Source organism: Triturus cristatus, chromosome 8 (assembly GCF_964204655.1).
Source record: "Triturus cristatus chromosome 8, aTriCri1.1, whole genome shotgun sequence".
Taxonomy (NCBI): Eukaryota; Metazoa; Chordata; class Amphibia; order Caudata; family Salamandridae; genus Triturus; species Triturus cristatus.
The window spans coordinates 227,938,969-227,952,831 of NC_140591.1; the positions used below are offsets into that span (position 1 = coordinate 227,938,969).

Genomic DNA, 13,863 nt, shown 5'->3' on the forward strand with positions numbered 1-13,863 from the left:
CAGGGTTTAATGCACTCTGAGTCGAAAAACTAGCAGCGTCAGTCCTAAACTTTGGTACTCTTTACCTGTGCAGCATCCACCACATTCTTCACTCGCACAGTAGTGGCTTAGATGTATTGTAAAGAGTTGATTTCCACACCTCTTTAGAAGCATCATTCATGGAATTACAGTTTATAAATACTTAATCATCTTGTTTCCTCCTGTAGAGTGCTCCAACCTCAATAGGTTGCAGACTCTTTAGGATATTGGAATTGTGCTGTTTCAACCTTTTCATCTTTTTAAAAGTAGTCCTTTGATTTAGAATTTATTCAGCACAATTGGGCTAGACGAAAGAAGTTTACTGTACGCTTTTACTTCCATGATTCACACTGTATTGTAGCTTTGTTGGTAGCAGATTAATTTTCTTTTTGCAACTATTCGTTATGATTCTACTAAGAACAGTCCAAACATGCAAAGGTATGTTGGCATCCCTAGTTTTTTAAACAATACACTGATACATCTGGTTAAGAGGATTTCTCTTCCAATCGCTAGTCATGATCTTTACGCTTTGAGCACATAATGCTTGGGACAACCAGAACAGTAAGAAGAGGCTGTGTGCAAGTACAGATATACTATAGGTCAGACGTGGTAATGCAATAGCACTTTCTACAGAAGGAAAGGTCCAGGTTCAGAAGAAAACCAGATACACCCTGAATTGTTCCGCCATCTGAAGTTTCTCTGCAGTCAAGCTTTGTACTAGAATAGTCCGTACCAACCCTAAGTACATCCTCCAGTTGATGCATAATAGTGTGAAAAATAGACTGGTGTAGTTTTATTGTGCCATACTTGCATACTAAAAAATAGTTGTTTAAGCAGCCTCTAGGTCTAACTGTATGATGCATCTCTCAACTAATGTCTAGAATGGCAGTCAATTCACTCTTAGACTGGATTCTGTGAATTGACTGAGCTTGGGAGAGTGTTGGAGAGGAGAGGGCTCATGTAGAACACTAACAGAGGAGTTATAACAAAATAATTCAGTATACGATAGAGATGCACAGGAAATAGGGTATAAGGGGGAGTCAGTATTTGTATTTTGTTTTTATAAAGGGGTTTGACTGGAAGCCAGGAAATGATGCAAGAAAGGCCCCACTGGCCGTTTTTATTGAAAGGATCAGGAAAATATTTTCTTACTAACATACTTCAAGATCCTTTTGTCAGGAATTCCTTTGCATCTGCTTTAACTGCTTCGAAGTCCAGTACCCCTAATCTTATTACTGGATGACCTCCCTTCCTGCCCTCAACCCTGGTCTCCAATGTCTTTGGAGTCTGTTTAATACCTCGAGTTTGCAGGCAGCCATTTGGTTGCCTACTTGAAGAATCTGCCCTCCGAGTCTCCCCACAAGGTTCTGAAGATCACATTATATTGGCACAGCACCAGTGGCATCTGTGGCAATCCTAAATCAAGAGGGATATGTAGAAGGCTGTATAACCTTGCACTACCTTTAGGTAGAATTTAGAAGGAACCTCAATTTCTTCTTCTTGAGACATGACAGCAGAGGCATAACCTTCATGCTTTACTCCTCCTGTTTTTCTAGAAGGCGTGTTACAAGCAGTGTTCCTCATTTTCTAGGGATCTTTGTGGGGCTGTTTTATCCTTTTGGTCTAATCCTCATCTGTGTGCTGTTACCTGAGGAGTCGGTAGTGCTGGATATGTCTCAGTACTTCAATACCAGATTGTTTCACAAGATTTTGTTTTTTATAATCAGAGATTTGGAGCTAGGCAAATACTGATCAATCACTATGCTGCTGCAATTATTACCTCACCAAATCCTGTTAAACATTCAGTAGGATTTAAACTCTGTTAGATGTAATGCTGAGATGAGACACTTTGTCTTGTGGGATTGTGCTTCTTTAATGGCTTTGATAAGCCAAGAGGAGGTCTCCTCTTCGCAACCCAGTTTGCTGTAAGTACAAAGCTGTAACCTCTTGCAGATCCAGTGTATTCCTTATTTTACTACAGAATATTTTCATTCCTCAGTGTCTTAATAGGCTGTTGGCCTGGGGACACCCTTCCGCCGCCGCCCACGGGATCTGCAGTAATCTTAGGGTTGAAATTGATGACCGGCTTTCTTTCAAGGGCCAAATCTCTGCTTTAGTAAAAGTGTGTTTTTGGATAATGAAGGCCTTGAGGAAATGTCTGCCTCTTACCCTGGGAAGCCCAGAAAAATGTTATACAAGCATCAATCTTTTGTAGATAGGACTACACAAATACATTGTACCTAGGCCTTCCTGCTTTCTTGATTCAACGTCTGCAAATAGTGCAGGACACAGCTGTACTCCTCTTATCCAATCTTTTAAAACTCACCTCCACATCCTCATATCTAAAACAGCCACACTGATTACCAGTTAGCAAAATAATCACCTTCCAAGCCCTACTACTTGCTCACCATGCCCTGCAGGCCCTTAATACCTAAAGAGAATCCATCTGTACTCTCCTAGCATGACGCTCCACTCAGGAAAAGCTCTACTGATTGCAGTCCACCGTTTTAAGAGAACTAGGCAGGGGGGTGCGTCTTTTTCAGTGTGTGTGTCCTCTAGCTGTAATCACCTTCCCGTGCCTATCAGAAATATGTACAAGAAGGTTTTCCAAAAACAAATGAAAACGTATCTCTTTAGCCTTCAAGTTGATCACCTCCTCTGTACGCACCGGTACACTCTTGAGTAGCCGTACACTGTATACATCCCTTCATTCATTCAGTACATTTAAATGCATTATGTTTATTATGTTTGTCTCCAGTTCTTCGTATGCTTCAAATGTATATCTTGGGTGTATTGCTGCTGCAGAAAAGGCACATTTCTACTGTCAGTGCTCTAGAATCAGCAAAGCCTCACCACTGCAAGCCATGCTGCAAACTTTGGTCATATTTTTACAGTAAGAGTTTAATGGTTGGGTATATCGGGGTATGTTTCACCTTACAGCTGTTGTGAATAACACATTTAGTCAGCAGCATGTGGTATTGAGTACAATCACTTGTTCATTGGCTGCTCATTGCTTTACTGCTGAAGCTGTTCACTTTGAGGCAAAGAGGGCAACACAGATGTTTGATTACTTGTGAAGCTCTTGACTGATAAACTCAGTTACCTTTAGTCAGTGAAATGTGAAAGTAGGTGAGCTCTTGCATATGTGAATGAATTTCTACAATGAGATCACTTGTTAATATTAATAATCTTTACATTCTAGAAAAAAATCCAAGAAATGGAACAGAAGCTTCGTGAAGAACAAAGGTTTAGGAAGTTGATGCAGCAGAAAGCAGCCCAGGTAATCGGTGGGTTACTGTTAGTTGTAGTCATGCTTAGAAATGATAATTGTTCATTTGTGTTTGCAACTGTTTTGTCTCTGAAAGCTCATTTGTCATTATGGTTTTCAGGGCGGCTCAATGTGCTGAAACCTCACTGCTGGAATCTGTGATTATCCGCAGGCCATGAGTTTGAATCCTAGCAAGGTTGAGTCGGTGTTTCACCATTAGTCTTAAAGTCAGTAACTTGAGTATCATTGGATTGGATTACACTAATAGCTGCTGGTTACAGTGCATTGAAGTAGCAAAGTATGGTATAAAAAGATTACCACGGTGGACGATTTGCTGTAAATATATAGAAACATTTAGAGGAAGGTGAAGAGTTGCTGAAGTTTGAAAACAACATTTTGATATATAATTCATTATATTACAGGGCAGAGACTTGTGGCATAAGTAAACCGTAATTAAGTGGTTTGTCTGAAACTTATGACATGTCAAAATTAGGGCAACACAGAAACCCCATCCACTTGCAACACTTCAGCTAGATAGTATCAGTCTAATATTGCCATTACAAATTAAATGGCCACAAGGCAACACATTTGCAGGTATGATCTACAGGCAGCCATGTTGGCAGTAACACCTTAGGAATGATGGCAGTACTTCAGTAGCAAATATGCATGTTGTATCTCATAAAAAATACAGCTCACTGAATCCTCTTGTACCCCCTAAATATCTTCAGAGATAAAGGGCTTCAGGAGCACCTCCATTTCCAACATGTTTGGATTGTGACTTGTGGTTGCAGTACTAGGAAAAAGAGTTAAAGACACATTGCATTACTGCCGAAAGCGCATGTCCGTCCATTACAAAGGCACTTACCTTATCCTTGTGTATAGTAGTGTCTGCCTCATGCATCAGTTCCTTTTTCCCATCAACCTGGGTGAGCTGGAATGTGCAAAGATCGTTTTCTTCTTGATTGAATAGTTGAGTGTCCTTCTTTTCCGTTGTTTCTGTACACAAAGCATGTTTTAATTTTTTCTTGCTTGCAATGTTGCCTTGGTAAACCATTACAGATTCGAATAAGCAAATACTTACTTACCGGAAATCAGTAAAGCAACATCGTACGAATGAGAATCAGCCAGCCAGTAGCCTCTAGTGCAGTCAAACCCCCTTGTCCGCACATCCGTGCAGCAATCTTGCTGCATATCTGCTATCCACGCCTAGAGGTCCCGGTTCGCTTGTCTGCAAGACACACTCCGGGGAAGTGTAGGCGAATGTGCTCAGGGGAATTGTGGCACTCACCAATGTGTAGGACATACACAAAGAGTGAAAGGTCTGTGATGCGGATTGGGCCAGTGACCCATATGGCTAGACAATGCGATGCACAATTTTCACCACTCAAAAAGCAGGTACTGCGCATTTGCATTTATTTTTATGATCAACTGTTAATATAGACATGATGTTCCATGCAGCTTAATTTTTTTGTATAAAACATTACAACCATATATTATTTTAAAACGTGATTGTGTTGGCTTCCAACCTTTCAGAAAATGTGCATTACTGAGATTGGGAGTCAGTTCAACGTTTTTAGCCACCTCTAGTGCTAACAACATTTTGGCTCTGAGAAATCGGCCCTGATATAATTATAAAGATAGCTGTGTCCGCACTGACATATGTACTTAAGAAGCAGACAATAGAAGCATGTCTGCAGCCTATGCCTTTTAGAATGGAGACAAAAGATTGCAAAAAAATAACAAGCATTTACAATGCAATGGTCTTGGCAATATTATAGGTAGAGCTATTGGGATTGCTCATTATTTTTTTATCATTTTTGTATCCCTAAATAAATGGCATTGCCATTTCTATTGGCATTAGCTTTTTTTTTTGCATATGTGATACCTATTGCATTAGCAGAGAGAGAGTGAGGTAGTGAGATAGAGAGAGAGAGTGAGGTATTGAAATAGAGAGTGAGTTAGTGAGAGAGAGTAAGGTAGATAGAGAGTGAGGTAGTGAGATAGAGTGAGGTAGATAGAGATGGTGTGCCATTTTATCAAATCTGCAGCATTCTGAAGTAAAGCGCAAGAAGAGACCAAGGGTCTGTAAATGTTATGCAAAGATTTGAGGATTTTGCTAAATTTGTGCTAGAGGTTAAGTCGTTAACGGTGGAACCAGGATATACTAGGCTTGACCAAATGACCAAACCTCGGAGGTCCAGGGCAATCCATTTAAACTCTACCTGCCTCAGAGCAACACCTTCCAAAATGGAGTAGCTATCCACCCTATTTTTAGTGCCAAACGGAAACTCGTCACTTACAACTCAATTTTTGAATGTATATTTTCATTTGGAAAACTGGATTTTTCCATTGTTGGTGCGGCATATTGTGTCTGTGCAAAGAATATTTTCAGAACGGCTATTGTATGCAAGTCCATCGCAAGGCAATTTGTGGAAATTAGTATGTTGCACACCTCACTGACAGTATGTCACCATAGTCACTAGCAAAACCTTGCTGTGCTCTGGTTTATACACTGCTGCCGCATGCCCCGTACCCGCCATGTTGTCAAATGAATATACTAAATGCAGTATTCACCAAAGAAGAGTTCAATGCTTGGTGCAAAGATTTGCAGAGGAGCTACAGAGCATGCAACATTCGGCCGGCACATTGCCAACCTGCCTTATATGTATTTGGCTATGCAGCACATTAGCCTGGGTGCTGAAACATCTATTGTTCTTCAACATGGAGGGAAAGTAAGCACCAAACTGCGTGACATGCCAGGTATGGGAACACATGGAGAGAAATATTGCCTTTCAGCGGGAAATGGTATAGTACAAAGCTCTGTTTTTAATATAGAATTAGGCCTTCTGTTAAAATACAAGATTTAAAAAAAAAAAATTATCTACGGGTGCTCGTGGGACAATTTCTATGGACCAATCCCTGTGTGGGCAGAAGGACATGGAGGAGGTAGGTAGTGTGTGGAAAGCTGGACACAGGAGACCTTAATAGCACTTAGCATGAATTAATGTACCTCATGACAGGATCCAGAGAGGCGTGCGAATCAACATCTCCAAGTTTTAGTGAGAAATGCTCTTTCCCCTTGTGTTCGCCAATACAAAGCACAATATGCTCTGAATTTTTTACCCTGAAGATGGGGGCAAAAACGGAGAGCCCGATAGGGACCTACCTGCTAGTTAGAACTGCCGGTGCTGAGCACAGCAGGACCCGGCCCACTTAAATTACTGATGCTTTCTCCTAAAAAGATGAATAACCAGTGCATTGTACCTCCACATGAACATCTTCTGTCCATGATTCTGCTGTTTTCATTATGACAGATTGCCATTTTCATTTGCTGCTCTGTGTTTAGCAGTAATCCTTAACCCGTAATAAATTAGCTTCATTTTTCACATTTCAGTTCTGATTGGCACTATTTAGAGACATAATCGATTACTGGCAACAGAAGGACAACAATCACTGATCACCGTGGACAAACATATTTACAATGCGCCATCTGCCATGGACTACTGAATCTCTGTTGTTTATCTTCCGTTCGACGTTTTGTTGAGAACAACTTTGGGATGTGGAAGCACCTAACGCTCCGATGCAGCCTGGCTTTGTGATGGAGAATAGGAGGAGCTGTTTGTTTTGTTTTTATTTATTTCAATTCCATCTTAAAGGTGTGGTACTCTGGCGGGCATGCGAGCTCGCTGCTTCTCTTCCATAATGGCTCGGACTAGACCAGAAACAAGTTTTATCACACTTTGTTGATTTGTGAAGGCTCAACAAACAGCAAAACAAATACTTTCTGAATGTGCATTTTCTTTCTGTGGCATGAGGCACAAAGAAATTGATGGAATCTGCATTGCTCGTACTCAAGGAAGCAGTAATTACAGTGTGGCTAGTTAGAGCAGCAGGTGGGGTGGGGGGGGGGGGAGAGTGGTGCTTTAGAATCTCACAACAGTCAGTGCTGTGCCAGGTGCCGCAGGTCGAGGTGGTACCCTGGCACTTGAACACCACAGGGCTGCAGGTGCGTGGGGAGGAATACGACGGCTGCCTGGCTCATACCAGGGATCTCTACAGGGGTTGGGACTCTTTTTGCGAACGATGGCAGTAATTTAACTCCTGTGTTCAGTTCTGACATTCTGTGAAAAAGGACAGTGAAGTCCCCGTCCAAGTACATCACCACCGCCAAATCACACCGTTCAACTGGCAAGCCTCCGTAGGAGATATTTAGACAAAAACTGTAACTTCCAGCCACTGCTATTTATACAGTGCTACAATGCATTTCATATTACAATGATGGGAGGAACATGAAAACAAAACTTCACATACAACAATTAACATACATAACCGCATGACTGCTAATTTTAAGGTGGCGACTGAGACGAATGCATTATTGTGACACCTGAGCATGAACAGCAATTTATAGCTCTTGGGCCTTCATAATTTTTATTTTTTGTTGTTGCATATTTATATAGCGCGAACTCGACCCGAAGGTATTGGAGCGCTGAACATGAGCACCGTATATACTTTACACATTCAGGCACAGGGAGATTAAGTGATTTGCCCAGAATCACAGGATGTGGACGCGACCTCGAGACTCGAACCCTGGTTTCCAGCACCAAAGTCGACAGTTTAGCCGACGGACCACATCCTCTCCCCAAATTATTTTAAAACATTACCACTGAGATGAGGAGCAGGACAGTGATGGCGCGGCCCTCCTTCTCGGCGCCTACTGGTTACGAGGGTGGTTCAGAGCAGGACAGGGTACAAGGCAAGGAACCCTCCTTCTCGGCGAGTACCGAGGTGGTTTCATGGTGCCCATGAAGTTTCTGGGCCTGTACCACGCCTCCGGCGGCTGGACTTGAAGCAGAGTCCCCGCCGGTCAAGCCTTTTTGCAAGCAATTCAATAGAAAGGTTAACCATGGGTTGCAGCAATGCCGATTGTTTTACTTCCAACGATGTAGTTTATTATGGCTGTGAGCTCTGTTGAAATTTGTAAAACAGAAGATTTTATTACAGATCCATGGTTTTGTTTCTTGCTTGCATTTATATCAGTTTCCACTAAAGCGTCCTTTAATCACACTGTCCTGACAAGGAACGGGTCCTTATCAGTTATTGGCGATAAAAGCATGCCTTATGCAAGTTCACCAGGCTTGTATTTTATTGCAAGTGGGGCAATCTGCATCTGCTGTTGGCCCACCTGGTGCGGTGATAAAACTTGCTGATGAGCCAAAGAACCGGACTCAGCGTATGCTGTGACACTGGATACACCCGTCGCAGCCCGGAGCAGTACAGGGACCACCCGCTCCCTTCAACATCATTAGTTCAGTAAAAGTTTATTTTACCCTGTCGATACTTTCTAAAGTGAGACAAACACTTGATGGCGTCAGCGCAAAAGAGACCCCCCAACAGAGTTCCGGCGACATGAAGCAGCAGGGAGCCGATAGCACAACCTTCCCTTACACCAACAAGAGGGGCTATGATATCACCCGCAACCCCCACCTCAACAAAGTAAATCAGCAAGGAGGGCTGGGAGCAGGCCTGAGGAGAAAAGACAGCTGGGTACAGAGGAGGGAAGCAGTGGGAGCTTAATTAAAAGCCGCCTCAGACCAGATCTGTTTTGCGTGTGATGCAGTCTCCACAGATCAGCTCTGGTTACACAACAATGCAAATCGCTCGCACACACGGCAAGCGCAGTCCTGCCCAGGGGGAAAGCTGCTGCTACACGCGTCCCAGTGATGCTGATACAGACATACACTGGTGTGCAGGAAGTGTTATTCTCCGGCTCACAAGCTGTTTCAGAGTGGCACCGGCAGCTGCGCTTCCATCGGACACCTAAATGAGATGGGGTGGGGGGAGAGAGTAGGAATAGAACAGCCGCTACTGTTGAGGATTTGGGCGGGCACGAGCACCACCGGGAGTGCCTGGAGAGGAGCGGGGGTGCCACCAAGAAGTCACGGACTGCTGGGAGGGAGACGAACAAACAGGAAAAATGCCTTACCTATACGCACAACAGCAAGAAGATCCTCACGGCCAGAGAACAGCATAAAAATGGCGGATGGAAGAATCGAAACTTTTTCGGATTCGGGGGCGTGTTCCTGCTGTTCTAAAAGGGCGTGTCTAAAAAGTGGAAAGAACAGCAAGGAAAACGCCCCCGAATCTGAAAAAGACGGAGCCTATTTGGAGGGACGGCTCTCTCCTCCAATGGCTGGCCTCCGTTTAGGAAGCCAGCCAATGGAGGAGAAGCAAAAAGAGAGGCGGGCTAAATAGCCACTCTAGAAAACATTAAATCTTCCGACTTCCGGTTCTGCCTTCGGCAGACCGGTAGTCCTCGACCTAAAAACCAGTCCAACTGATTATCCATCGATGCATTAAGGACCTGAAACAACATTCAATTATGAATCAGGACTGTCCCATCCCTGCTCCAGTTTAGGGTAGCACTGATGAAACATCTTTTCAAATAACACTACATCACAACACAGAAACAGTGACTTCTGCTTTCAGAACCCTGCTACCCTGCCACCAACTCCTTGATTGTAAATACTGTATGGGGCTCAGCTGCCTTTAGGCTAGGTTCACACTGTTCAACAAGGAGTCCCCCTAGGTATCGAAATGTAGGTTGATCCAGAAATGTAGGGGTTCTTTGTAGAGCAACTAATAGAAATAGCACCAGATATAGAGTTTGGTGGATAAGATACTCTGTCACAAACATTATAGAGTACTCTGTCCGCCAAACTCTCGGTAGGCCAGCTCCGTTTGACCATCAGTTTTGCAACGGCAGTGCCCCTGCTGCTTCACTGTCGAAAAACTTACTGTGATGAAGTATAGGGTGTCTAGGTAAAGACCTCAAACTGGCCACCCTATTTAGACTGGACATTCTGATGTCCTTTTCTATTTCTGTTACCGTCGGGTCACAAACAGAAAAACAATAATGCAACCTGACAAAGGACGGGCCACCTCCAGGGTCTAAATCAGCCTTTCAGTTCTAAACTCAATACAAATACTAGTGGAAACCGAAGACTAGTGCCATGCTGTAAATGGGGATTTTCCAAGCCTTATGCAGAAACAAAATCTAAGAGGTAGCTATTTCCATGTTTCTCTACATTTGACACTTTCAAATCTCAGCTGCAATAAAGACATATTAACCTGAAGGAAGTGATGTCATTTAATAAAATGCAGCGGAGTCAGAAATTCTTTACTTTTGCGAACTAAAACAATCAAGGAAAAAGTGTGAAAAACCAACAAATTAGGACCTTCTGGTGGGAGAGGCGAAGGTATATTGGCAGCGACATTGGCAGTTTGATTCCTGAAAGAGAGCAAGAGGATAAGGGGCATCAAGTGAAAAGCAAAATCATTTGATAAATCTCTAGAGTAGGCAAGTGATGTATGACTTGCCTAGTCATTGATAGATAAACCATCAAAAATGCCGATTCCAAATACCTTGATGGCCAGGGCGATATAGCCGCCTCCTTGTTTTTATTAGGATTTTAGATTTTCACTGCACTTAGCTTGGTAAATCGTCATTTTAACAGAGGACATAAAGGTGCATGTTACTATGTTCAAAGCTTCTTGAGAATATGATAGCCAACGCTGCCACTGGCTTAAGCCAGAATGCGAGGTGCGGACCAGATTGCTGCTGTAAGACTACCCTCCAACCATGCACCAAGGAGAGAACAGTAATGCAGGAAGGAAAGAAACGAAAATATATTATAAACAACAAGCAAACAACCTTGTTAACTAAGACATTAAACACCAAATATAATACTGAACATAAAGCCGAATTAAACTGTGATCAGTAATACAAACATTATATTTAATTATCTATGAACCGGAACTATAATAATTTTATACTCAAGTCAAGTCAAACCACTTTATTCTATTATTTACAATCATAAAAGTATACTATACAATATAAAAACAGTTAAAAAACATAAAAAGCATTTTCATTATTAAAAACAGTTAATCACTGTCAATAAACTTATGATGACTAATTTATTTCCTCCTGAAGGGCTGCCTGTCTATTTCTCCTACTCCTAATAGATGCAACGAGAAAACTGGCAACACCAAACATGATTACAGGGGATTCCATTAGTTGTAAAAACAATAATGCAGGTTTAGTCTGTATAAAAGCTTTCTCTTTCAATATTGGGAAAATAAACCTTTTTCTCGCTTCATAATACAGAGGGCAAAAAAACATAAAATGCATGGTATCTTGGGGGAGAAGTCATCGCATGTTCGAGGCATGTGGGCTGCTGAATTCATATCTGTGCATAGATCGCCACCTAGTGTTGGGTCCGGATGTTTGCACGTTGTTGTCCTGGAAGAGTCTTCGAAGTATCCTGAGATAGGTGACTCCTCCCCTGGACCACAGTGCGCATGGGCATCCTCTCCATCCTCAGATTGTTTTTTTCCGCCATTGGGTTCGGATGTGCTTATCTTGACTCAAGTTAGGAAAATTTAGTTTAAGGCCAAAAGGCCTTTAGTTTCGTCGGTACTGTTCCCGCTCGGTATCGACAGCTTACTTGCTAGTTTAGCAAACTTATCAAGTTTTTTCGACCATCGACCTTACATCGATGATGGAATCGAGGACCCCATTCAAACGGTGTCCTGTTTGCCACGCCAAATATCCACATATCGACGTCCACCCGGTGTGCAACAAATGCCTCTCGCCGGATCACGACGAATCGAAATGTATGGCCTGTGCCCGATTCCGATCCAAGAAGACTCTCCGGAATCGACGGGCAGCGAGATTAGAAGCGCAGCAATCGGCACCGGCCCCGACCAACATCTTCAGCACCGAGGACGAAGATATTGAAAGCGTGGAAGACATAAACTCCAGCCCCGCTTCCGAACACGATTCCCGATCGGAAGACGCCGATGAAGCGCTTTTTCACAGGGAAGAAGCCGACGATGAGGTAGGAGACTACGATGAGGCCTTTGGGGCCGAAGAAGATAGCTCTGGTGAAGAGCAGGGCCTACCCGTCCAAACGGAGGCTATCAAAGTGCGTCAGTCTACGGCTCCGGTCGAGGGATCGCCTTCGGGCCTTACCCGAGATCAATCCCACAGTTCTTCTGCCCCGCCTTCTGGCCCGGCCTCGAACATCCAGCGAGAGCCATTATTACCAAAAAAGACTGGTTTCCCTTCAACGAAACCGAAACCAATCGTCGCACCGGTTCAACAGAAACCAAAAGTGAAACTGGCAGTGGTCGGCTCGAAGACCTCCACTCCTTCGACGCCAGCCAAAACCATCGGCTCCGAACGCACAAAAAGGGATTTCGGCGCCGAACTCGCTGCAGCGGATGTCGGCACCGACCCGAAAAGGAAGGCGAATCGGTACCACCAAAGCGCCTCGGCCCCCGGCACCGAAGCAATCGGCCCCGACCACCAAGGTTAAAATGGCCGCTCCATCGGAGTCCACTTCGAAGGCAGCGACTAGGGTCCAGTCATCGACGCCGTCGACCGCTACTACCTCTCCTCGACTCGATGACCCTGTGGCTCCGAAGAAGTCCACGCCAACCTCTACAGAACCACTCGGCACCAAAGAACCTTCGCCGTTCTCGGTGTGACAAGTTGCAGCGTCATTGCAACGCATCAGAGAACAGGCAGCCCTCCAGTCCACGTCGGGCTCCCACCCGAAAAAGGCTCCAAAGGCACCTTCGGCACCAATCTAACATCACTTTTGGTTTGCCGCCGTCCACAGCGCCAATAATGTTCGCGATCCGAACACGTGTCACCCAGACAAGGTCCCCAACTACTGGACACTCTCCTACTGGGCCTTCACCGTCCCAATTCATCGACGCCGACACCGGCAGACTCATGCTCCGAAAACGGAAGGTCACGCCAGACCAGGCTTTGGACTCTTACAGAATCCCTCTAAAGCAGAAACTGCCAGCAGAATCGGAACCGGTTCTATATGAACGCCTGCACACCTCCGATCCAGATCCCCAGTCCTTTTCTCCGACGCCCTCCGACACGGACGCAATGGAGGATTACATGGGTGATGATACCACCTACCCCAGGGATATAGATCCTGAGGAGCAGCAGGACCCAGATCAAGCTTGGGATGACCCTGCAGACCCGGGTGCCACAACAGATACCCAGGACACGCAGCTTTACGGCGCAAAAACATCTCCCACAGAGGACACTGCTGCCTTCAATGCCCTCATAGAACGTGCTGCAGCCAATCATGGAGTGCAACTCCACTCTGACACAGTTGAGGACGACTTCTTGGTGGACACTTTCGCCTCCTCAGAGAGGACTGTCAAGACTCTGCCCATGTTAAAAGGTGTTCTCAAGCCAGCAAAGGACATTTTCAAGGAAACAACCAGGGCACGGGTGATAAACCCCAGGATCGAGAAAAAATACAAGCCTGCGCCCGGGGACCCTATGTACATTAGAGGCCAGTTACCTCTGGACTCCATCGTGGTTGCTAACGCTCGCAAACGAGCGCACTCGCAAACAACTGGTGATGCTCCTCCCCCGGACAAAGAGTCCAAGGTGCTGGAGACCTCCGGCAAAAGGATTGCAGCCCAAGCAGCAAACATCTGGCGCATTGCCAATACACAGGCACTCCTGGCTCGCTACGATCGTTCAC

At 44.5% G+C, this 13,863-nt stretch overlaps 1 protein-coding gene across 4 annotated transcripts in view; it reads left to right on the forward strand.

The window, feature by feature from the left end:
* CEP57 (centrosomal protein 57) overlaps positions 1 to 13,863 on the forward strand; it is a 466,839-nt gene that overhangs the window by 232,533 nt on the left and 220,443 nt on the right. For all 4 annotated transcript variants that reach the window (XM_085621423.1, XM_085621421.1, XM_085621419.1 and 1 more), the window contains one exon: positions 3,221 to 3,298. In XM_085621423.1, the coding sequence (XP_085477549.1) occupies positions 3,221 to 3,298 (78 nt within the window). The remainder of the gene's footprint in view (positions 1 to 3,220; positions 3,299 to 13,863) is intronic.